The following is a 25,624-nucleotide window of genomic DNA, read 5'->3' on the forward strand; positions in this document are numbered from 1 at the left end:
TTCCTAACCTTGGAGGTCACATGACAGTTATTTGACAAGCTTTTCTGTGCATATTAGATTACTCCATATGAGAATTTCTTATTATATTAATATCACTAACAAAATTTCTTAAGAAATACATCACTCAGCAACACTGTAAGAAAACACTAAGAGTTCTATGCAATCCATCCACAAATCCCCAAAAATAGTTAATAATCTTAGTGGTTGGGTAATATCTTGCAACTCTGACCTGAAATCAAATTTGTTTTAGCTAAACAACACCACATTTAGAGTTAGATTTTGAAACTTTTCTGTAAAATCCAAGCACATTGAGCTATCCTTCACTTTAGTCAAAAACACTCCTTGTCCTTCACAGTCAGAAACTGAAAGTCACAAAGTAACACAGATTTTATATAGCAGCAGAATATATATTTAAAGATATATATACAAAGATCTCACCAGGAGGCCCTGGTCTCTTACTCTTGGCTTTCTGGTTTGCTTGGAGCTTGGAGGACTGTGATGAAAAAGAAACAATCCCAGCAGGGTTTGCAGGAGCTTCTTTAGAGGATGAGTTAATCTTGATGTCACCGGTCCCCTCGTCACTGTCACAGCTGCCGTCCTCCTCCTCCTCTGTGGAATCACGACATCAATATGATCAGTCAGAAAGCTTGTGGGCTACTGTTAACTAAAGCCAGGGGCTCACTTGATGAGATGTATTGACAGCAAGCTTTCAATATTCCTCTAGCACCTACAGTTCAGTTCACAAGCTTGTAGCTAAACTTACATCACAGTAAATACAGTTACGTGAGAGGCAGAAAAACATTGCCATTGATTGATGAAACTTATCTTAATAGCTGCACAATAATCCACTGTTTCGTCCTTAACTGCAGTGACGCAAAGTGGACACACACAGACTGTTATTGGCAGCTGTGTGTCGCTGACTGCGGGGGTCGTGTCAGGTGTCAACACATCTCTGACACACTTGTCACTTACACGGCGTTCTCGTCAACACTTTGCCTTAGTCACACATAAACACTGACACACACACACACACATTCAACCACTATTTCTCCATTTCATCGAGGCCACAAAGGTCAGTTACATTCTTGCATTTTCTTGAAGTTTTGTTAGTTTGATATTAGACAGTCATCTCCTATGTGACATTCATTTAAAAGTCAGGAGGAGTGTCATTGTTTCTCTTTCGACTCCAACTATCCAAGGAAGGCATTTTCACAAGGCTGGGGAGGTGAAGGAAAGAGGGGAGGACTGGGCTGTGACATTCTGAGCGGGACCAGAGTGGGCTCACGTTACCGTATGCCATTGAGGGCAGGGGTGGCTGTGTTGCATGCCTGTGGCAAGTCGTTAACGGTTTTAACGGTTTGACAGACGAGCTGGGAAGTGAGAGGAGGCCCCCTGATGATGGCAGACATCTCACTCTCAGATGCTTCATGTGCACGCAGACACACACACACAGACATAGTCTCATAGCGAAATCTCACAATGTCTGGTTGATGTTTTTTGAGCCATCAGCCAACTGGCTTGACTCTCATATGTGTAAGAGCCTGTGAACTTTAGCTTGCACACCACATAGGGCTTGGTTGCTGTATTACACATCCCTTATCAGCACTGGTGGTCCATGTGAACATACAAAGAGTTAAAGATAAAGGTCATAGAATTGCTTTGATGTCATTTTACATTTTCATTTTGGCTGGATCCTTGTTTGACTGGTTGGCTGAAGGACACACCAGACTACATACCTAGAAAATCTTTGTGTCACCCATACAGTAACTCACCATGCTCTGAGCTCTCACTGTCGCTCCTCTCTCCCTTAACATTCTGCTTCTCAGATACCCGGCTGTCCTTGTGGTGAGGTCTGTTTGGGTTGACACCCATCAGCACTTTGGGCTTTCGCCCCCTCTTCCCCTTTGCAGTCTGAACAGCGGCCCAATCCTGCTGCAGGTCTGATGGATAAACAGCGGGGGGGTTAGATTTTGGGATGTTACTAAGCGGACAACAAGTGTGTGTATATGTGTTACCTTTGTACCCACCTTTTCTTCCTTGTCTGCAGTGACTCTTGGATGTGTCTTCCTCACCAGGGGTCCCTCTGCAGTGCAGCAAGCCTGCTGAAGGTGCACCATGCTGGGCTGCAGCCTTCTGCTTCAGATGGGACACCCGCCTGGCCAGTCTGGAGCTCAGGGCGCTGGGGCGACCTCTGTGCTTACAGCGAGCTTTCATCTGTAGATGGGGAGCGGAACAGCTAATTATTGACTAGTTTCTTTCTGCTAATTGAAATATCCAGCAAAGAAAAAAAAAACATTAACAGCAGGAAGTAGTTGTCAGCCTGTGTGGATGAACTAGCAGATACCACAGAGGGACCGACCTGTGCAGTGCTGAGGCTGTTGAAGCCGTGATTGGACATTTTCTTCCTGGCTTTCTCCTCCAGTAAATTCAGCCCAGCCCTGAAAAACACAAAAACGGAACACATAAATGAGAATTTATTTTGTGTAAAACAAATCACAGAATCAATCTGATCTCACATCCTTTCAAGGATGAATTTCTCTGTGACGCTGCCTCTCTACTCTCCTCTTTCTAGTTTCAGTTCCCTCTCTGCCTGGTTCATTCATTGTCTCACTGTCTTCCCACTCTTCTTCTCTCTGTGACAACTGTGATGAGGTAAGAGACAGGCTATGCTGACTGTTTGCGCAGTTTGACGGTAAACACAAAAATATTCAGTGGCCTTGCGCATATGAAACTCACCACATGAAAGGATAAGAAATAATCTGGTGTGAGGGAGAGTGGAGAGGAGACAGAGTGAGACAGAGGAGAATGCTGAGGGGGAAGGGAAAGAGACAGAGGGAGAGATGAAGCAGTCTCAGGGGAGTCTGTCCGTTGACCGGAGCTTCAGGGCTCAATCGATAAACACTAACCTCTATTGAACACTACTCCTCCCTTCCTCTTTCTCTCTTTGCCTCTTTCTCTCTGTCATTCCTTCATTGCATGCATGCTCTCTCACACCACAGGCAGCCAGCACATACACTCACACACACACACACACACACACACGTTCTCTGATAGCAGCTGGTATCTGAGGCAGGTGAATCCTATATTCCCACAGAGGGAAGGTTTGGCTCTCAGCATCTCCAGTCCCAGGAGAGGAGAGAGGAGGAGAGAAAAATGAAAGGATAGGAAAAGGATCTTTCTGAAAAAAATATCTTAAAAACATATGAATGATCTGTTTGTCCATCCATCCAGACCACATCTTCTGTCACAATCCCCCTTGTTCACCTCTGACCCCTCTGAGTATCTGAGCCTCAAAATTTACCTCATGTGGTGTCCTCATCAAGAGTAGAGTGGGTGCCACACACATTCTGTATACTTGAGTGTATAGCCAAAATGTACTTGCTTACTTTTGCTCTGGTCTGAGGCCAAAGCCAGGAATGTTCAGGGATAATTCATGAATGGCGATAAAGAATTGGAATCCTGAGTGTAAGTTATGCTTTAATTCAATATGCATTATACAAAGTATTTTTCAGATCCTTGAACGCTGCCAAAACCACCTCCCCTCCACATCTTTTAACTGCAAGGGATGCATCCATTATCTGGCCAGATGAGCAGAGGCAAGAGAAGAAAGATTGCAACTTTCTCTCTCAAGTTCTCTTTCTTTCATTTTCCAGACAGCTACTTCCACCATGGATGCCTTCAAGGAAAGACAGTCCGAAAATGTGCATTGTTATCCCCAATTGAACGATTCAGCTCACTTCGCCTTCAAGTGTTCCTTTTCAGAACAGCTATAAACACTTTAGCCTCAAGGTGCGGATGGATGACAGAACGTACAAACTCGTTTGTTTTAAGCATACAGCAGCCATTATTGTCCTCCAGCAGTGGTCGATGTCACTGATGCTTCTGTGGCTGAATGGGAGCAAATCTTTCCTACCAGGTTCTATTAGAATGCTTGCTCATGCAAAGGCTCTAATAGCAGTATATTAATGCCTGTGGTTTTGGAATGACATGGTCAGCAATCACATTTAGGTGTTCAAGTGCCCACATACTTTTGCCAGGTAGAGTGTAGGTAAGTGTGTATCAACAGGAATCGTCTGTTGATTGCGCTTACTATTCTTCTCTGCCTCTCACTCGTGCTGTTTCATTTCAGACCACAACTCTCACGAGAAGATGAAAGCGTGAACAAATGACACATCGCTTATTAATAACAACAGAAATGCTACTCAGGCACGTAGCAACCAGGGCTACTAATTAAATAAGTTCTGTGTGAGTGTGAATATGTGTGTGTGCAGTGCACCAGCATGTATGACTAAAGCCTTTCATTGTCATTTTCATTAGCGCTTTCTAATCATGGTAACCGTGACAAACCTTGAGTTTCTCTAATCATTTTATCAAGGCGAGGGGTGCACATGCTAACAGAGGTGGGGCAGCACGAGAAAACACATTTATCATCATTGAATACTGGCTCCATGTGAGTGTGTTTTTCCAACTTGTGCAGGAATGTGTGTCAGCATGAAAGTGCACACGTCTAAGGTGTTGAATAACGTGCGGTTGTGTGTTGCAGTGGGTGGAGGTGGCGTTAAGTCGTTTATCACTGTAATAACTGTACATCAGGACTTTGTCCAGCTGTACTAATATATGCTTGATCATCACGAGGAATCAGAACATAATCAATGCAAGTGATAAATATGATTAAAAGTGATTAATGATGATTAATGAAGGCCTCATCTTCATTACCTTCTCTCATTTAAAATCACACACAGCTTAAAGCTCCCATCACATAACCCATTGTGAGCATGTGTGCGTGTGTGTGTGTGTGTGCGTGTGAGTGTGCCCGTGTGTGTGCATGTGTGCGAGCAGCTCCTTCCAGTGCCCAATCAAGCAAATCATCAGCTATAGAGCAGCATTTGAATCAATTCAGCTGAAGAAGAACTTCTTGAAAATCAACCGTGCCTTTCACTAAAAACACAAACAGAAATCAGGATGAATGAGCTGGGCTTGCCAATCACACTGATTATACTGACGCAATATCGAGGGACTGACCTGAGTCTTTTGGAGCTCTCTGCAGCAGCTGGGCCGGGGGTGGACTTGCGCTTGCGTGGGCGGCCAGGCCCCCGACGAGCAGGGCTACGGGACGTCTCCTCTTTCCTGCAGAGAGGAAGATAAGAAGTAGGAGGAGAGAAAGACAGACAGACAGACAGAGAGAGAGAGAGAGAGAGAGAGAGAGAGAGAGAGAGAGAGAGAGAGAGAGAGAGAGAGAGAGAGAGAGAGAGATCAAATAAGGAAACTTGTATCGGCTACAGGTCAAACTGCATTAGGTATGAGCAGGCAGCAAGCCCTGATAAATCTGGAGGATGCAGTACGACAGCAGAATTGTGAATGTCGGAATGCACAACACAATCTAGACAAAAATCTGTGTGTGTGTCTGTGTGTGTGTCCACTCTGCTCACTGGTGGTCGTGTTTCCTCTGTAGCTTGGCCAGTTCCCTCTGTTTCTCTTTGTAGCGGCGCTGTAGCTCAGCCAGCTGGACACGCATGGCCAGCTCCTCCCCTCCCATCGTCTCCATAGAGCCCTTCACTGGGCACACCTGACGCACACACAGGGAGATAGAAACACGCACGAACACACACAAACAGACAAAGCAGAGGCATTTCAATGCTGAGCACAAAGTGAGTTCTGCAGTCAGTTGATATGTGAAGTAGCCAGCTCGTGTTAGGGCCGATGATGATTAGATGGATTTTTGTAAAACCAGGAGCTTCAGTTCAGTTTGATCACTACAGCAGTTCATTTACGCTGACCATTTACATTTAAAGACTTCTGAAAGCTCAACCTGGAGTTGCATGTGAAAGTGTTGAACATAAAGTACAAATACATATTGTTTTAGTGATTTAAAAGTTATTGTGAATATTTATTTAATGGATTGGAAAATCATTTATATTAAAAAATGTTTCAATAAAATTTTAAAAATTAAAATGAAAGACATCAAGTAAATAATATACATCTGCTCTTTCTAGTATTATTTCTGAGACTACTGAAAGGAAGGGAAAATTTCTAATCCACCACACCATCACCTTCACTTGTTATGGAATCATGTCAAAAAGAAATCACAGCCATTTCATTAGCACTGAAGCAATGGTATCTGTCTATTACTACACCGTAGCACACTATAGCAATTCCGTGAAAAAATCAGATTTTGATGTCCATATTTGCATCATTAACAATGACCAATAGGCACTTCATGCTAATTTCTTACAGTTCAGTTGCTTAGAAAAATCTGATAAAACCTTAAAATGTATAAAACCTATTTTCTGCATTGTTTGGGGGTTTTAACAGTTTGTTAAAGCTTAGTAAAAACAGATGAGGTGTGTGTCCATTGTTCAACTCTTACTGACATTTTCAGCATGAATGATTTATGTTTGCATGCATAAACACAAAATACGCATCCAGCAAAGCCTCACCGGCTCATGTCGAGGCGTCCAGCTGCACTTCCTGCGCAGGTTGAGTCTCCTCCTGATTGGACACTGCTGGCCCACCCCTGAACCAACAACCCCTCCCCCCATCTCTAGGGCGCGGGCAGCCGCCAGCGTCGCCAGACTGTGGAGGTCAAATGTCAGCATGTCTTCACCTGCACGGAAACGGATTGTTTCGGTTTAGATTGGTACCTCACACCGCAGCTGACACGGTGTTATAAAACATGTTGTGCGCTCAAGGGATTTATTTCAGGAACGATGAAACCATGTCTTGAAAAGTGGTGATATTTATGATATTAGCTGTGTAGTTTATTTGATGTATACTGGTGTTCTTGCTTAATCGTGTACACACACACACACACACACACACACACACACAGACAAGGGGGAGTGATAGAGAACGATCTCTACATCTGTCTCTGTCATTAACTCTGTCATTGTCACAGCACCAGCAGATGAAACAGAATATTCATGAGACGGTCCACACACAAACCTATGCAAATAGAACACACTCTGAATACACACATACACCTACAACATTTTCGCTGAGCTGCGCAGACATGGGCAAACTGCACGAGTGTATGAGGGAGAACTGGAGAGAGGGAGAACGACGGGCAGGAGGGAGGAGGAATGCAACGTGGTGAGAAGAAGGGAGGGAGGGGATGGGGAGTAAAGGGGAGGAGAAGCAATAAGAGGCAAAGTGTTTATTGAGCTATCTATTTATTCTCCTACATCTCCTCATTATGGACATGGACAGAATCCAATTTCCCCTTTCCAGGAGAGGAGAGGAGAGGAGAGGAGAGGAGAGGAGAGGAGAGGAGAGGAGAGGAGAGGAGCAAGGAAGAGAAGCAAGGTTTTGCGGGATCACTCACAGTCTGTGCAGTGGAGCTGCAAGGCCTATTCACTGACATCTGACATTATTAAAACCTGTGTGTGCGAGTGGGAGATGGAGACAGCAATGCGGAAAGCAGAGGAGAAAGAGGAGGGCAGAAAGGATGGAGTTTTTATCTGTGAAGCGTGAAAAAAAAAAACCAAGAGCACGAGTGAAAGAACAAACGGATGTCTCGAACGACAGGTAACTCCTCACAGAGGGAGAGAGAGGGACAGAGCCAAGGAGCTGAGAGGTGCGGCTTTGTCCTGTCCTGACTCACAGAGGTCAGCGCCATCTCATCTGTCAGATCTTCGAGCCAATGGCATGCTCCAGTTACCCTGACAGAATGACATCACCGCTGACATCACCACACCTTAGTTTAGTGTCCTGGAGGTTGGCCACAATCGATAGATACCTTCCGCCCACAGTATACCACACACTCACACACTCATCTTTGCACAGTAATAACACCATACTGTGTCCCTAAACGGGGGTGATGGGAGTAATAAGAGGTGGCACAGGGGATTTCAGGGGAAAAACAAAAACAGTGGAGGAAAATTAAAAACCATGCCAGTTGATCTGGGCCAAGTCTTCATTAGAGGCCAATAAGGAAGTTTATTGAGCTGAAATTTCAATATAAAGGAAATGTGAGGGAATAAAAGAAACTATGACACAAACAGCTCATCTGTCTATGTGTAAATAGAAGTAATGGTGTTAATTTATACTGGAGGGGAAAGTCTCTCTTGATTCCTTAATCTGTAATTGCGATCTCCAGAGAATGGCTGAGATATCCTTCTGCGTCAAGGAGCGGCATAAATGCATCTGTCTGGGATCGGTTTCATCTCCCAAACACATTCAGGATGACAAGAACGCCATCAGCAGTATTAATAACATTCCATGCAGCGAGGCCGGAGCAGGTTTTAAATAAATGTGTTGCAATTTGGAGAACGTTTTCCACGCCACGACAGGACTTATTGATTTCACACCTATTACACATGCTAACCACGTGCATGTACTTGTAAACAAATGCACACTCGCTCACTGTAGCTCTCACTCTCTCTCTCTCTCTCTCTCTCTATCTCACACACACACACACACACACAGACACACAGACAGCTGCAGAGCGACTTATGATTTTTACACTTATTAATTCCGTCAACAAGGCTTGCAGAGGCAGGATTTACACACAAGATTACATTGGTTTAATAAAAAAAAGAAAAAGAAAACGCAGGTGAGGGGAGAAAAATAACAAAGAGGGAGGAAGAGGAGGAGAGGCGGGGGGAGGCACAGGCAGGGAGCAGGCAGCCTGGTGGAGAGACACATAGACTCTGATGGAGGAGAGCGGGGATTCATCTGGGATTACTTAACAGCTTACACACACACACACTCACAGCCGTGCACACGCACACACAAATACAGGCAAACATACACACACAGATGCTGGCATAAATAAAAACACTTTCTCTCAGAGGGACAAAAGGAAAATAGGAGCTCTTACAGGAGAAGTGTTTTAAAGGAAAGGGTCTAATTAGCAAAGCAAGACACCAGAGCCTGGGGGACACACTGGGCAGAGTGTGTGTGTGTGTGTGTGTATGTCCTGGCTTGTGTCTGAAGCTCAGCTTAATGCCTTCCTCAACACACACACACACACACACACACACACACACCCTTCCCAGAGGGAAATGTATAGTCCATGAACAAGAACAAGCTGAGGGAGGAAGCAGGACAGTTAGTTGGAAATGTGTGTGTGTGTGTGTGTGTGTGCGTGTGTGAGTTGATAGACCCCACATCTGGGTTGAACATGTCTCCCAGACCCTTTTTGGTTCACTGTGTGTATGTGTTTGTGTAGACACAATAGAAGTAGGGTAACTTTTTTCCTCTTTTTCCTTGATCTGATTTTTAGGGGCATTTTAGTCCCTTTCACTGTGACAAGTACATGTAACGTGCACACAGGTGAATTAAAAAAGGAAACACAAAAGTAATGGGGACATTCATACATTTTTGGTTTCAGTTCACAGTCCTTTTATAAATGTTTAGAAAGTGGGCAAAATGACCAGATATGTAAGCAAGACTGAAAGACTGCAACAGAGGAAAAACTATGCATTTTCAAATGAATTACCTTCAGTGTTGTTCTCTTTACACTCCCTGCTCCTGTGCTGGATCTCCAGCTCGGCAAGTTCTCCCAGCATTTCCATACCATGGTGGGGAGGAGGAGTTGCAGCCCGAACAGCAGGTACTGGTGGGTACAAGGCATCTCTGGTGGCACACAGAGCCGCAGCAATCAGGAGCTCCAGGCTCCACATGTAGGCCCCTTGGAGTTGAGCTGTTGTGCTCGCCGTCGGAGAGAGGGTGGGGTCCAAGGATGGAGAAGGAGCAGGTGAGTTACATGTTAGTTCCACCAAGTTATGACCTGGACTCATCCCACTCCCCTCCTCATCCTCATCATCCTCAACTACTTCCACATTTTCTCCATCTTTGTCCTCATCCGCTTCCACCGCCTCCTTCTCCTCCTCTCTAGGCTCCACAGGCACAGAGGCAGTACATTCTGCTGGTTCAGGCCTCATTTTCTCTCCCGCATCCTCCCCCATGTCCTCTTTTCCATGGTCCCTATCACACTCTAGCTCTTTGGATAGTTGGGGCTCCTCCAGGCCAGCCTTCTGGCCTGAGCAACCAAGAGGGAGCTCTGTTTTTAGGGCTTTGCCCATGGCTGTGGCCGGGCAGGCTGAATCTGGGACCAGGGCTGGGGATGGACATGGCGGCAATCCAGAAATCTTACTCTCAAGCTCAGAGACAGAGCATCCGTTCACTTCTAGCCTCCTTTCTTCCTTCTCTTCCTCTGCAACTCCATTCTCGGGTGCCACCACTTTACAGTCTGTCTCATCCTCTTCCTCCCTCCTCTCCTCTTCTTCGGTGAGAGGCTGGATGTGGCATGGATGCGGGAGGGACTTGGCGTCGGGCTGTGCTGGCTCCTCCTCCACTGTGGCTTGCTCAGCCAATCGAGCTTCAGGAGGGGAGGGTCCGGCCTTGTAACCCATGGTGATGGGAGGGTAGGTGTAAACAGGTGGTAGGTCTGGAGGAAAGACGAGAAAGCAAATGTTTAAAAAGTAATCACACATAAAACCCTTTTCCACAATCTGACAAACTGTACATAAAATTTATTTCCAAGCATCTACAGAAAACATAAAATCCCTGTTGTCTTTAGGTCAGGTCTTTTCAGTTTTAAATTCATTGCCATTCTGTTCAGGCAGACAGGATGAAGCATGTGATTACAGTTGACATGACACACTGACAGCAGGGTGCAGAAAATACAGGTAGTGTGTGGGAATGTGTGAAAGTGTACAGTAGTGTACATGATATGTAATGTGTGTGTGTGTAGATCTATGTGGGATATTGATGACACCCTGCTGTTTTCCTTTGATTGCAGTGCCTGCCCTGTCACCCCTGTGCTTTTATTATTGATGGTATCCCTCCGCCCCCTGACAACACAACCAGATGAATGCATATCTTTCCGCCAGTACTTCTCAAGGACCCCTGAAGGATAAGGAGGGTTTGTCTGAAGATTTTACTGACCTTACTCTTGTTACGCACATGTGAACTCAGACACACACACGTGCACGCTGGCAGGTCACACACACTGAGTGCCCATATGCTTTCTCTGACCTTAATGACTGACCTGCCTGCTGTCCCTCTTTAGCTTATACAGAAAAAAATCAAGGACACACAGAGCAAGAGATCAGCCATGCTTCAAAAAATGTCTGCAAAATAAAAGAATACCATGCTCCACAGACCAGTCTGCAGCAGCACTTTTCATCTCTTCTTTTCCTCACACTCTGTATCTCTGTGCATTTCCCTTGTCTTTTACCCTCTGTTCTATTTGCTGTCTATATTTTTGTTATCTCACTGTTCAACCTTCTGTTAAAGATCCTTTTTAAATCCAGACAGTGCATTCATTAGCCAGCCTATAGACTTCTCCATACTCACCTGGTTCGAGGGATTGTGGGTAATCCTGAGGTGGTTGTCCCTCTCCTCTGTCACCGCCCCTCTCCAGCCCCTTGGAGAGGTGTGAAGGAGCAGGGCTGAGGGCTGGAGAGCGGGGCGCTGCTGCAGCTGGGCTTGGAGCAGGAGTCAGAGGATTCGGCGGGTGCGGCCTCCTGGACGGAGAGTGGTAGCAGGGTGACTGTCGGCTGCTAGGACACATCCCTGGAGAGGGTGTGGGTGTCTTGGGTGGAGGAGGGGTGTGAGAGAAGGGTTTGGCCACATGAGAGGTGGTGGTGGATGACGAAGAGGAAGATGAAGAAGAGGGAGCCCTTGATGTAGAAGATTCACGGGGAGAGTCCTCTATGGTGATAGCATGCTCCTCGAGTTTTCTCTGTGAAAGTGAAGTGAAGAAAGATATAATGATCAATTGAATCATTTGATCATTTGTATAAATACGCCATGTTTCATATAAATAACTACATTTCATCATTGCTATACTTTACTGATTTAACACTATTGTGACTCAACCAGTTTTTGGGAACTAAAAATGATTTAAAAACTTTCTTTCTTGTTGCCTTATGAGGTAGTTAAACACAATACACAGATAAACACAAACATCCCTCTAAAAGCCATGAAAAAAGAAAGCAGTGTCAGCCACACTTTGATTGCCAAATGATCTGGCCGTGTTAGACGCCAACCCCTAAACAAAAAGAGGAAGTCAAAGCTCAAATAATTATTGCTGAGTGCGATGCTTTTCATTTGGTATTGAGAAACTGAGATATCTGTGTTGTGACAGTTTTGTGTTCACAGCATTTCACAAGCTTGAACTAAAATGCAATCTTATATTAACATAAGTCCTACCTGTCCCAAGGAGTGGCGCTGCATGTGCTCCATGGCTCGCTGCTGCTGCTGATGCTGCAGGGCGTACAGATCCTGTTGCCGTAAGAATGAGGAGCGGGAGTAGACGGAGTGATGCTGCAGGTGAGAAGGAGGGCCTCTGCCTCCATACACAGGGGGCCACAGACCTGACTGCTCCAGAACTTCTGAAGTAAGAAAGAGAGCAAAAGAAGGTTTTCCTTACAGTTTGTTTGCTTTGAAAAATAGAAAACTGGTTCAAAAAAGAATTCCTTATTGACAAATTTACACCACTAAACCTTTTGAATAAACAAGCAGCAAAACAGGAAAATATTCATGGCTGCAGTGTCCCAGGGAATTCATGAAGAAAAACTTTGTCAAGAGACACTTGAACCACTCTTTTGCGTATGTGCAAGTGCAGAGGATGCCGGCAACCTTAATTGAACATTTGACAACTGTGAGCTGTATGTTGACCTCAGGCACTGTCAAGAATGCATGCTTCACAGCCTCCAATCACCTTCTGTTTTCTATGTTTTATTTTCCTACGTGAGGAGACACACATTTTCTTCAAAGCTCCACCCCTAGCCACATATGAATTCAGACACAGACACACACACACACACACACACACATACACACACATACAGACACACACATCCCTCCTTGGCTGCCTTGTCGCTGGGAACCTTTGTTCTGTGAGATTAGCCTGAGTGGGCTAATGTTTCCCAGGGGAAGGGTTCAGTGGATGCACTTCCCCTCTCTGCAGGAACTCCCACGAAGCGAAGCAAGGGAGGCGGGAGATAATTAAATTTCACAGCCTGTTTGCAAAGCAGCGTTGACACACACACACACACACACACACATACACACTCTTTTCTCTCTCTCGCAATGGCTGATGTGTACAACACAACCCTTAACACTGAACAAGGTCTCATGTTTTTCCAGACATGAACACAACTAACTTTAGATATCACGCACACACCTACATACACAAAGTCTAGACCAAACACACGGGTGCTCCACCACAAAAGAGATGAATGCCAGTTAAAATGGTTTGCATAATGCTGGGCACATGCAGGGGGGGCAATGGAATAGCTTCTCCCATTAACAAAGCTATAAAACACTAAGTTCCACTGACAGAGGGACTTAGTTGAGCATTATATTATGATTAGCCAATGATACTAAAACTCTGGGAGAGAAATGGCAGCAGTTTCTGATGGTACAGATGAAGAGAAGGAGGGAGGTATGGGAGCAGTAAGTATGGGTAGACAGCAGTGAGTTTGGGCTCTGCTGGTTGTGTGTGTGCTGTGGTTGTAAAAAGAAAGGTTTAGTGTACCGAGATGATGATGAGGTCCGGGTTCTGTTGGAAGAACCACCAGTGGGGAGCTAGGGTCTTGAGTGAGTGAACCCAAGACGGGCTGCAGAGGGCCAGGCAGACCTGGTGGGAAGCCGGGGCTCATTCCCACATGACTCAGACCTGGAATAAAGATATTCAAATAACACAGTCAAATGAGAGCAACTTTTACATAGTTATTTTACTACTCCAAAAAGATAGTGTTGAGCTTAGCGGGTAAATCCTGGGATGCATTCAACTAACAATCAAGAAAAATTGCTGGTGCTGTTCAAATATGTAGAAAAGAAAAATCTTCTGCTGCCTGCCATGTTGGGCTAAATTAGAATTTAAGCCAACTTCAAAAATGCTTTTGATGTATCAGTTGTTGTGTGTGGAAATGATAAAATGAGTTTCAATTTTTTACAAATTTTAAATCAGGTTTTCAACAAATTACTGTAAACATATTTATCTCAGCATATTAAATAAAAAACAAATGCAGACGACATTCTATGTATAAAGCAAAACTGTTCACTGATCACCCCACTCTACTTACTGTATGAATGCCCCATCCAGAGGGAGGGACTTCCTGTCCTTTGCATCCAGTGGTGGTGAGCTGGGTGAGCATGTGCAGCAGGATCTGCCCCTAACTGACTGGCCCCTCCAGGAACCAGGAGGTGAGAGGTCAGGTCACCATGGCAACTACTAGAAGGGTGGATCCTGGCGAACTCCACACGATCCTTGTTTTCCCTGTCGTGGCGGTGGGCGGGGTGAACTTTGTCATTATCTTGATTATCCTTTGTATTGTCACTGTCATCATCATCATCATCACCATCATTATGATCATTATATTCATCCTTGTCATCTTCATTACCACTACTACCATTATACTCATCAAGAAAAGGAAATATGACGGCAACAGGAACAGCCATCATCTTGTGCCCGGTCTATGAGTTCTCATTATGTGTTTTCTTCCCTTAATATGACTACATAATAAGAGCCTGATACTTCAGAGACATCCGTATTAGTCCCCATAACATTAATGCACCACATCTCATCTTAGAGAGAAAGAGAGAGAAGGGAGGAGAGAGAGTGAGGGGGTACAGAAATACCACATCAAAGAGTGAGAAGAGTAAATGGAGTGAGGGGATGAGAGAAAAGAGAAGCAGAGCCTCAGACTGGGAGAGAGAAGCCGAGAGAATAAAAGAAGTGCAGCTTATCAGATGTGAGGATAAATGAAAAGATGCTACCCTGCATGAGTGTGTGTGTGTGTGTGTGTGTGTCTGTGAGTCTATGTTCGTATGTGTCGGTGTTTGTGAATTTAAGTGTACCTGATGATCATTTCTCTGTCTCTGTCCAGGTGGTGTAGACTGATCTGTTCCTCTGTCATCCTCTTCCTTTCCTCAGCTTCACGACCAAGAGGATACACAGGGCGAGACACCCCTGAATTATAAACCAAAGTAACATGTTTACAGCAATTGACAGGCACCAATCAAAAATACCATTTGATGAGAATGTTTCAAACAACCGTACTTATGAGAACACCAAAGACAGTCTGTCCATTTAAAGGGAAGGTCTACTTTTAAATTCTTGTGGACAATATAACACTCAGAAAATATACATTTCTTGCATCCCTCAATATGCCTCTTATGTTTTCTAAATTTTTTGGAAGGTCTCTGATAATCATTGCCTATGCAGAATTCAATATCTCTAGAATGAATTTATCCCTGAGCGTAGTGACAAAAGCTGTTTGCAGTTTGAGTCTAAGGGTCTAAGATAAGTCCACAGTAAAAGTCAAAAAGGAATAAAAAATGTAAGATATTGTACAACATCAGTGACTTCTCAGGTTTTCGCTTGATGCAGTCCAGAGCACAGAAATAGCATTAATTGACTTTCAGTGCAGCGAGCATAAATGATGTCTGACCTTTCATGCTGGGCAGCACTCTACCCTGTCTGCTGTGTCCAGGGGTGTTGTCTGGGGAACGATGGGGGGGCCTGGCCACTGCAACCGCAATACCCACAGGAGGCTGTCGCACCTCACCCTCGCCTGCCTCCCCTGCCTCCTTCCCACCTCTGTCACCTCTTTCTCCGTCGTTAGTGGAGCCTCTGCGAGGAGGGAGCGATTGTTTGGGAGGATCTTGCAGAGAGGTGCTGCTTTTAGCTCCTCCTCTGTCCCCCTTCTCTGATCTCTCTGCACCCTGCTTGAGGCAGCCCAAACCTCCAAAAGGGCCCCGCTGTGGCAGCAGCAGAGGTTGCTGGGAGCTGTAGTTCAATAAGTTCTTCATGGCACTGCCCTCACCCTCAGTGGAGTGTGATGACGAGCGGGATAGAGGTGGAGGCAGCTGAGAATGGGGTTGGTTGTGGTCACTGCTTGGAACCCTGTTGCTTAGCCCTTTAATTTCACCATTGCCAGCTGATGCATGATGGGAGCTTTTTTGCTGGTCCTCTTGGTAACCCCCTCGAGCCCCCCATGAAGGTACTGTCTGACCTCCATCTCTTCCCCTCTCTTCTGTACTTGCTCCGTGACTGTTGTGCTGCTGGTGTCTTATCCTTGCGATCTTTTGACCCTCCCTGTGAGCCCCTGACCCCACCTTCCCATCGGGATGAGACCCTGAGTGGGAACAGTCCCTGAAGGGAGGAGTGCTTATCTCTGAACCATTCTTGGGTGTGCCCTGTCCAGAACCAGGGTGTGTCCCCTGGGCTTCTAGTGGGAACGAGGGACGGTAAACATCGTCCAGAACTTCTTCTCTGTAGGATGAAGATGTTTCCATGCTGCAGGACCGCAGCTCAGGCTGAGAGCTCACGTTGGAGCTGAGTTTATGAAAGTGTTGTGTCTGGTGGCTCCAGTCAGGAGGTTTGTCAGCCTTGCCATATCCCAGCTGCTGCTGCTGGTGTGGCTGAGATTTGTCCTTCTTCTGGCAACTACTAAGTCGACTGAGGTGATGAGATGGACTTTCATATGATCCCTCTCCACTCTTGTCTTCTCCCTTTCTCCCACCTCCTCCTGCTCCACGGCAGTCACTGGCTCCCAGGTCTCCCAGTGGCACAACTGAGGGCACATAAGTTGGGCCAGTGACTTTTGCCTCCTTGCCAGACCCTCCAGGAGTAGATGCCGGATCTTTGGAGGGTGTTAGTGTAAGAGGGGCTGGGGGACAATAAAACTCAGGATGAGGATGGTGATGTGCAGGGTGTAGCCACCCTCCTGCCACTGTGGAACCCATGTGCAAGGCATGAGGAGGAGGTGGTGGAGGAGGCATGGAGTAGGAGGCTACAGAGTGGGGGGTTGGAGGTGCCAAAATGGCTGTTGCTGTAGCTGCACCTCTTCTGATACATTCATTGGAAGAGGATGAGGATTCGCTGAACCTCATCTCCCCATTTATGGGTCCATCCTTGGAGCACCGCCTGCCACCTCCAGATGGAGGTCTACACACCCCACCACCACTACAGCTGCTCAGTGCTCCCCCCTTTGCTCCAGAGCCAGCCTCTGCTACTGAACCACCGGACAGCTTACAGGCACTCATATGTTTTGTCTCCTGACTGCCTGAGTCACTGTCCCTGTACTCCTTATGTCGTTCTAAAGAGTTTCTGTGATCTTCCTCCCTGCCCTGTGGTGTGAGGTGAGAAAGAAGGGAATGGTGAGGGTGGGGGTAAGTTTGGTGGTGGTGGCCAGGTGGAGTGGTGGCAGGGTTCATCTGGTGATGGTGAAGCTGATTTTGTTTGTCTTTGCTTTCCTGGTGCCGTTCCTTGCTGCTTGATCGCTCCCTCATTTTTGACAGGGATGAAACCCCTTTCTCAACCTGTTCCTTGGTGCTCTTCCCGCCTCCTCCCCCATTGTCCGCCTCTCGGCTGCAAGAGCCAAGTGGGTGGCCCGGGGCAGTTCTGGACAGTGGAGGAAGGCTGTGAGTGGCAGAGAGCAGAGGGGGCTGTGGAGGAAGGCCTCTCAGGTAAAAGTGATCTGGGAGGAGAGGAGAAGACTTAAAATGGATCTCTGATGTTGAAGGTTTCAAGAAATCTCTAGAAATGTAAAAGTTTTCTGCCAAGAATCTGTTAAAAACATTACTTTTCAAAGTGTTTTATTTAAGGATGCACAATAATATCACTGTGTCATTACTGAATGATACAGACTTTGATGATAAATTTATGCTATAGGATATGACGGGCTGATAAGATGATACTTTAATTATGCACAAGCAATGGCAACCGCAGTTTTATTCAGATAAATCACAATGTTAAAATGTGTTTCTGTGATATCTGGAGAAAGAGGAATGAGATGTTGCCAAACTGAAAAGCTAGACCCAGAGTTACCAGCTGTTCTTACTTCTGCGTTAAGTGCTGATTAAGCAGTTTGGGCAAGTATACACAAAGTGTTTTTTTCCCACTACATTCACACACACATCCTAACACCTACCTTTTTGAGTTTCATAGAAGCGGTGCTGTCCATAAAGACCATTGCTATGGTGATCAAGGGGACTCATGGGGAGAAAAGGAGAAGCAAGACTTCCTGAATAGCTGGGGTACCCTGTCAGAGGGAGGAAGAACGAGAAAGAATTGATGTTTCTCCCCGGCGTTGACATTCAGCAGCCCTCTAAACAAACAGTTTATCTCTACAATCTATCATGAAATGGGGCCATTTTAGAAAACACAGAAAAAAATATGGCCAGTTAGTGCTACTTTCTCCATAAATGCACTTCTGCACAAACACGCCACATGAGTTGACATTATTTACAGTGGACAAAGTGGTGACAAAAACCACAGCCGACAGCTACTGCCAAACGTTTGCAGCATTTAACTGGATGGAATTTTCTCTTCTACAAAACACATTTTTCCCAAACCCAAGACAAATAGTATGAAGCATCGCAACCCCCTCCTTAAAATACACACACAGCCCTCCCAGGAGGTCACTGGGAGGTGAATGGTTGTTCCACTCTGTTCCTTGTCTTCAAGGACGTTGAACTGCACCAAAGGATAGAAGAGGTCTTGGTGGTTTTGTTAATGGGGGTGGATGAGTGAGGGTCAGTGTGATTGTGTATGTATGTGTGTGCGGGAGGAGGTTGTCGTAGTAGCTGAGGTGGGGTGTTATTGGAGAAAAAGAACAGCAAAATCACCACAGGCCCATGCACATACACAAACACATATACAGTATGTATAGGAGGCAAACAAATTCACATTATATGGCTAAAAGACTTGAATTGTGTGTGTGTTTGTGACTGACTGAGTGTGTGTTCTCCAGCAGCTGGTTTCATGCCCCACAGAGTGTCCTTGCCGGCCCGTTAATTGGCAGCCGTTAAAAGTTTAACGGTGGTGGCCAAAGTAAACAACACTCCATAAAAACTCATCCTACGCATTCCACAGTCGCTGCAAAACCACCAACACCCCCTCACTGCTCCCAGCATGTGTGTGTGGGACGTAGTGTGTCTACGTGTTCGTGCTGCAATGTAAATGCATAACAGTGTGCACTGTGCGCGTGTGTGTGATTACTCTGACTGGTTAACAACCAGAGAATCTAAATGGTGACAATTAGCCAAAAGGCTCTATCAGCCATCTAAAGCCAATCCCCCGGGTAATGATGAGTGATAAACCTCAGGAGGGAGGGAGGGGAGATGAGCGAGAGGACGAGGGGAACAAAGACAGAAAAGGGACATGTAGAGGAAAAAAAGGCAGAAGGAAGGAAAAAGAGGTAGATGAGGCTGGTGATTGAACAAACGATGTAAAGAGTGTAAAAGTAAAGCAGACACCAGAAGAACAAGGCTGTCACTATATAAAGACCTCCAATCTGGTGCTGCTCTGAGGCTTATGGAGAGGGGAGAGTGTGTTGCATAGGTTGTGTGTGTGTGTGTGTGTGTGTGTGTGTTTGTGCATGTGTATGTGTGTATGGGGGGTGGTGAGATGAAGGAGGAAGTGAAAGGGAAGGGGAGTGCTTTGAGATGGATGAGATGAGAGGAAAGAGGAAAAGGAGGCAAGGAGAGGAGAGAGAGCACAAGAGGGGGCAAAAAACAAGGACAGGTGTGGAAGAGGCAGAGCAAGTGGTTGAGGATAGGTGTGTGTGTGCGTGTGTGTGAGTGGGAGAGAGAGGGAATGAGAGAAAGACTTTTGCATGTGTGTGTGTGAGGGAATATGTGCTTTTTATCAAACAACTGCAGTTCTTCGTGAATATGTCTAATCTGTGACAATGTGTGTGTGTGTGTGTGTGTATCGGACAGGTTTCTTCTCTCTGTGCTGGCTACGCTCCACTCTCTGGACTGCAGCCAGCTGGCAGACCGCCTACTGGAGCTCCCTGGCTTGAATTCTTAAAAACAATCATTTGTAGTGTGTGTGCACGTGTTTGTGCATGTGAGTGTGCGTGTGTGTGTGTTCCGACATCAAAGCCGAGCCACACAGACTCAAAATCTGTCTGATAGGCGCGCGCACATACACACACACACATTCTTTTCGCCACAGCTGCTCTCTCTTGCATTTACGTTGAGCCTCCGACTCTTTCTATGAATCTGATTTAAGACAGTCACTCCGGGCGACATTAGTGCTCATTTCCAGGGCTTAACTGTTGCTATTTATCGCTCGATGAGCTGCAAATGAGGCAGTTGTACAAACAAAACTCTTGTCTCCTCTCAAGCTTTAAAACTGCACTGGGAGATATTTCTATGTGAAAACGCAGCTCATATGAGTTAGTCTTATGAGCTTGAATCGCAAATTTGGGCTACTGTGGAAAAGTGTCCCGTCTGAGAGGGAGCGTGTTTGACTTATTTGCTCAAATTAAATTCTGGTGTGTACACTTCTTCACCAACAGGATGTGACAGATTAAAACTTGGAAGAGGGAAATAAAAACTGCCTCATAAACAGCAGTTTGACTTTCTTGCTCTTCAGCTACAAAGCAGTCTAAGGCTGATTACAAAGAGAAATTATCTCTAAATCAGTGGGATTTCCTTGGTTGCACCAAAAATTTCACAACTCCAAACTGTGGCAGCTGGAGGAAAAGTGACAAATATGTGGGCTTGCTATTGTTTGGTCGAATGGTTTGAGGGATCACTGGCCGAGTGCTGTTAAACAAGCCAAACAAGTCCTTTATCACTGTAAGCGTTTTGACGTGTAACAGCAGAAAAGGCACAGGTTCTAATAACATGAATAACACAAGTCATGCACTACACCAGGTTGTCGAAATGGGCCCACCATGTTAATGATTACACCTGAGACGTCACATACCATCCCAAGGTGACATCCCTGGGTGTTATCATTTATTCACTCACATTTTGTGAAAAAATGGCAAACTGTGAAATTCTGATTCTGACCGTTTTCAGTTAGTTGAGCAACACAGCCTGTAGCGGAAGCTGTTTTTTCTGTCTTTTTGGAGGTTATCTCTTTAGACCCATCTTGCTGTCAGAAGACAAATTGTCTTCCACACACAGAAATACACACATGTACCTGAAAGGGACAGATAACTAAGTCAAGCTCAGCCTTTGACCACAAACGGTTAACAGTCGAAAGAGGACATGATGCATGTGGATGCGCACATTTTTGTGTGCATGTGTGTGTCTGATCAGGAAGGGGGCCGTTGGAGGTCGGTTAGCACAGAAGGGGCCCTGAGGGTGGGGCTGCGGTCAGAGGGGGGAGGGAGCCGCGAAGAGGGCGAGGATGGTGGAAATGGGGGTTTCAGTCTGTGTGTGTGTGTGTGTGTCTCAGTATGCATATTCCTGTGGTTGTGGAGACAAAAATCTGCTTATAGTCACATTGTGAGGACCTGCCTTACTTATGGGGACAAAATGCAAGTCCCCACAATGTAAATCATTAAATATTAGGGTGAAGACTTGGTTTGAGGGTAGGTTGGGGTTAAGGTTAGGTTGAGGTTAGGATTAGGTTTAGGATTAGACAAGTAATGTTTTCTGTTATGGTTAGGTGGGGGTTAGGACTCCGGGAAATAAGTCTATATAATGTCCCCAAAAGTGGTGGAAACATAACTGTGCGTGTGTGTGTGCGTGTGTGAGAGAGAGCGAGAGAGGTGGGGGGTGGGGGGGGTCTAGGAGCGCATGAAACTTAAAACTCGCCCCTACGGAGCTGAGAGATGATTGAATGAAAGGAGGGGGGTACAAGTAAGGGATCTAAAGCTGAATTACCACTGATTAGGATAGTTTTATTTTGTTTTGTTTTTTTTACTGCATGAAGGTGTTGCTTATTTATGGGTTGAGAGAAGAGGAAGAGGAAGGTTTTGGTTGTGAACAAGTTTTCAAAGCACCACAACGCTTAAACTCTGAAAACAGCCACAAACACAAAGCCACATGCTTGCTGACGTACAGAGGCAGAAGAGACTTGTGTATGTGTGTTCATGTATTTCTATAAGTAGCATCATCTGAGGCGTCACTACAGTGTGTGTTTGGCCTCAGCTCAGTGTTGGTTAAACCACTTAATGGCTCCATCTTGATCTAATCCCAAACCAAGACCCTGGATTAACCAGACAACCAAGCACTCCGGGCTGCCTCCTGTGTGTGCATTTCTTACCTTCATGTGAATGGGGGAACCAGATAGGGGAAGCCCTCGAATGGGGTCCAGCCCTGTAGGAGGGGGAGGAGGGGGAGGCTGCTGGTCCCGAAGGGTGAGGGGTACTGCTGGCCAGGAAGGAACCCATGAAGGAAGCACCTGAGAGACACAGAGGCTGGAGGTTAGAGGAGGCGGTCACTGATAAAAATTTGCCAAGGGGCTAGCAAAAGGTGACTGAGGTGCCAAAGAGCAAGAAACACCACAGAATTACTAAGAAGCTATTAAGTATTAACTGAGAAAGAGCAGACATGCAGTCAAACTTCCTTATAAGTTAAAAAAAGGAAAATGTGTAAATGACAAACGCTTCATTCTTTTAACACATCTCAGTTTTTCACACATGTATGAAACTGCCTCATGTGCTTTTAAATCCAGACTTCCATTTGTGCAGAGATGTATATGTCACTTGCTGCTTTGCAAGCATGACTTACAAATACAACATGGCAGTGGACATGGTCATTTTCTTTAAAATATAGTGCATAGAGATGAAATGAGTTATCCCACAATATTATCACAAGACTCAAAACACTTTTTAATATCAGAAGAAAATTCAGAAAGCAGATGTTTGAGGCTGGATTATTTTCCTGTTAGAAGGTAAAAAGTCAGACACGTTAGATCTGGATAATATTAATATTTCCGAGTAGTGCTGTAAAAAAATTAAATTTCATGACCTGCCCCAGAGAAATTAATCCCTTTGAGCTACATTCATCCTGTCCCAATTCTGATTTGTTTTCTCTTCATGTGTGGCACACATATCTGATTTTCTTTTCTCTTAAAATTATGATCACTGGCATCTTCAACATTTGCCTGAGCAGTGAAGTTGCTCCCACATGCTTCAAGTCAACTGTCATTGTCCCCTTGCCAAAGAAGTCTCCAGTGTCCACCTCAGTGATGTCCCCATCATTATTAAGTGCTTAGAGAGGCTCGTCATGAGGCCCATCAAGATCCTGCTGCCCCTGTCACTGGAACCACAGCAGATTGTCCACAGACAATGCCATTGCCACCACCCTCCATTTAGCCCTTACCCACTCGGACAATAAAGACACACACATGCGTATGCTGTTCATGGAGTTCAGCTCAGCCTTCAACACAATCAAGCCACAACATCTGAGTGGCAAGCTGAGCCTACTGGACCTGAACACCTCCCTCTGCAACTGGATCCTGGACAGGGAGACCTGAGATGGTCTGGATCGGGAGCAGGATCTCCAGCACCACCACCCTGACCGCTGGGGCTCCACAAGACTGTGTGCTCTGACCACTGCTATTCACTCTGCTGACTCACAACTGTGCAGAAATGCACATCTTGAACCACATTATCAAATTTGCTGTCAAATTTGCTCTCATCGGGAACAACAATGAGTCATCGCACAGAGAGGAGATGAAACAACTAGCAGCCTGGTGCAGAGCCAACAACCTGTCTCTCAATGTGGACAAGATCAAAGAACTGGTTGTTGACTTCAGGAAGGATCAGGGTGACCATGCTGACCATTGACGAAACTTCCGTGAAGATCGTCAAGAGTACCAAATTCCCTGGGGTCCACCTGGTGGAGAACCTTGCCAGTCACTCAACACCAGCTCCATTACCAAAAGCTCAGCAGCACACGGCTTCCACCCCCCGTTCTGACTACATTTTGCAGAGGGACTATCGAGAGTGTCCTGAGCAGCTGCATCACAATCTGGTTTGGGAACTGCATTGCATCTCCCTTCAGAGGATAGTGAGGACAGCTGAGAGGATCATCGGAGTTCCTCTCCCATCCATCACACACCTTTGAAAGTGACATATTTTGTCATTGGAGGGAACTCACTCCAACGAAATTCGTGCTCTGCATTTAACCTATTTAACCCACCCAAGTGACGTGCACACACACAGCAAACCCGGGGCAGTGGGCGACCGCGTGCAGCGCCCGGGGAGCAGTGGGGGTTAGGTACCTTGCTCAAGGGTACCTCTGCCATGGACGGGGAGTACGGGGAATCGAACCAGCGATCCACTGATTACGGGTCCGACACCCTAACCGCTGATCCACGACTGCCGCACAATGCATCCGCAAAGCAATCAGCATTGTAGATGACACCACTCGTCCCTCACACACGCTCTTCACCCTCTTGTCGTCTGGTAGGAGGTATTAAAGCTATTGGTTCACCACCACCAGACTCCGAAATAGTTTCACTTCAGTTTCAATGCTCTATGTGCTGCATATACATAGCTGTAATGATGTAATGTAATAAAGCTCCTTGGATCCTTGAATCCTTGATCAGGAAAAAAAACTCAAGGTGACGTGTCTTTTTTTCCTCAATTCTGATCTGATTGGGTATAAACTGGAGTCCTGAGGATTGTGACTGACACGCAATTTGTCACGGTCACCTGAGACTGTTTTGGTCAGCATTAGCATAAACTGATAAAGATGGTGGATAAATGGTTGTGTGTTGAATCTTTAATTCTACTGGAGGTTTAACATACTGCAGGGCAGAAGAAACAGAAGGTCAAAAACTTGAAAGGGGAATTTTTTTTTACATCAAAAATAATTTAGGGTCTAATACATAGTGTGCCATGTTTGCTTTAATTGTCAAGTCCCTCTAGCCATGTTCAGATCAACTTCAACCTTATATGAAAAAAACTTATCAAAGCCCAGTCGTTCATTTGAATGAAACCAGACCATCAACACAACAAAGCAGGGTTGTCTGACAAAAGACTCAGCTTTTGTTGAAGTGCAACTTGATATCATCCATCAACATGCTGCAGTGGCCAATCAAATAGGTGCAAGCCCACATTCCCACATTCCTGGTAAATTACTTTATAACTCAAAGGCCGCGTTTTTACTGTTTATCTGCAATGAAAGACCAAATGATTGCTGCCGTGATAACTTTCCAATGTTGTGAACCACAGTGCATTGCTTTGGCAGCTGAAAACCCTTCAGACTCATGGATCTTTTGGTCTAACTGGACTTCGTGGACTACAGTCAGGGCTGTTTTGGATTGCTCAGACTTTGAAACTGGAATTATGTATCTCCAGAATAAATATGTTAGCATCTCTGTAAACCTATGCAAAGAATGGATAAGTTTGCAGAGGCTCGCAGAGGAGCTAAATGTCCACAATGCGTACAACATGCAGACCTGTGAGGCGAGCAAGTTGATCAGCTGGTTTAACTCTGGAAGGGAGGAGAGTTTGAAACGCAGATGAAAAGGTAAATATCAGGGAAGTTGTTCATACAGGAATCTAGGAAGCAGCCAATTATCTCAGAGCAACTCGCCTACATTCTAACTGTTCTTATCCTGCTGCAGCTCCTCACAACACAACACAACAAAGTCTGAATTTGAAGCCAAATTCAGACTTTAAGTGGTACAAAGACAAAGATCCGGAAACCCAAAACCAAGTTCCCCAACACATTTTCTATACAGCCTAGACACAACAATAGAAAGAGTGGAAATTTCTGCAGAAACTTGTCTTTTCAACATGTCCCTTGACTTATTCTTAAATCTGCAATTGGTTACACCCTGTTGAAGACAAACTAAGAGAAGAAAACCTACTTCCACTTCCGGGACAGAGAGGAAGCTCAGCTGTTCAAACTCATCCTGTTAGTTTCAGCAAAGCACTGAGTGAACAGACTCAGCTCAGTTTGA

General features: G+C 45.5%; 1 protein-coding gene across 4 annotated transcripts in view; it reads right to left on the reverse strand.

Moving 5' to 3' along the window:
• The window catches only part of bahcc1b (BAH domain and coiled-coil containing 1b), a 64,915-nt gene that overhangs the window by 11,650 nt on the left and 27,641 nt on the right, over positions 1–25,624 (reverse strand). For 3 of the 4 annotated variants that reach the window (XM_046378221.1, XM_046378220.1, XM_046378222.1), the window contains exons 3-18: positions 21,971–22,108; positions 17,892–18,002; positions 15,408–17,438; positions 14,815–14,926; positions 14,040–14,233; positions 13,490–13,630; positions 12,160–12,341; positions 11,302–11,689; positions 9,440–10,390; positions 6,438–6,604; positions 5,430–5,566; positions 5,023–5,127; positions 2,360–2,438; positions 2,028–2,214; positions 1,773–1,940; positions 439–609 (exon numbers count right to left, since the gene is read on the reverse strand). In XM_046378221.1, the coding sequence (XP_046234177.1) occupies positions 439–609; positions 1,773–1,940; positions 2,028–2,214; positions 2,360–2,438; positions 5,023–5,127; positions 5,430–5,566; positions 6,438–6,604; positions 9,440–10,390; positions 11,302–11,689; positions 12,160–12,341; positions 13,490–13,630; positions 14,040–14,233; positions 14,815–14,926; positions 15,408–17,438; positions 17,892–18,002; positions 21,971–22,108 (5,262 nt within the window). The remainder of the gene's footprint in view (positions 1–438; positions 610–1,772; positions 1,941–2,027; positions 2,215–2,359; positions 2,439–5,022; positions 5,128–5,429; positions 5,567–6,437; positions 6,605–9,439; positions 10,391–11,301; positions 11,690–12,159; positions 12,342–13,489; positions 13,631–14,039; positions 14,234–14,814; positions 14,927–15,407; positions 17,439–17,891; positions 18,003–21,970; positions 22,109–25,624) is intronic. The other variant, XM_046378223.1, reaches the window with a different exon arrangement.

This window comes from Scatophagus argus, chromosome 21, assembly GCF_020382885.2.
Source record: "Scatophagus argus isolate fScaArg1 chromosome 21, fScaArg1.pri, whole genome shotgun sequence".
NCBI lineage: Eukaryota > Metazoa > Chordata > Actinopteri > Scatophagidae > Scatophagus > Scatophagus argus.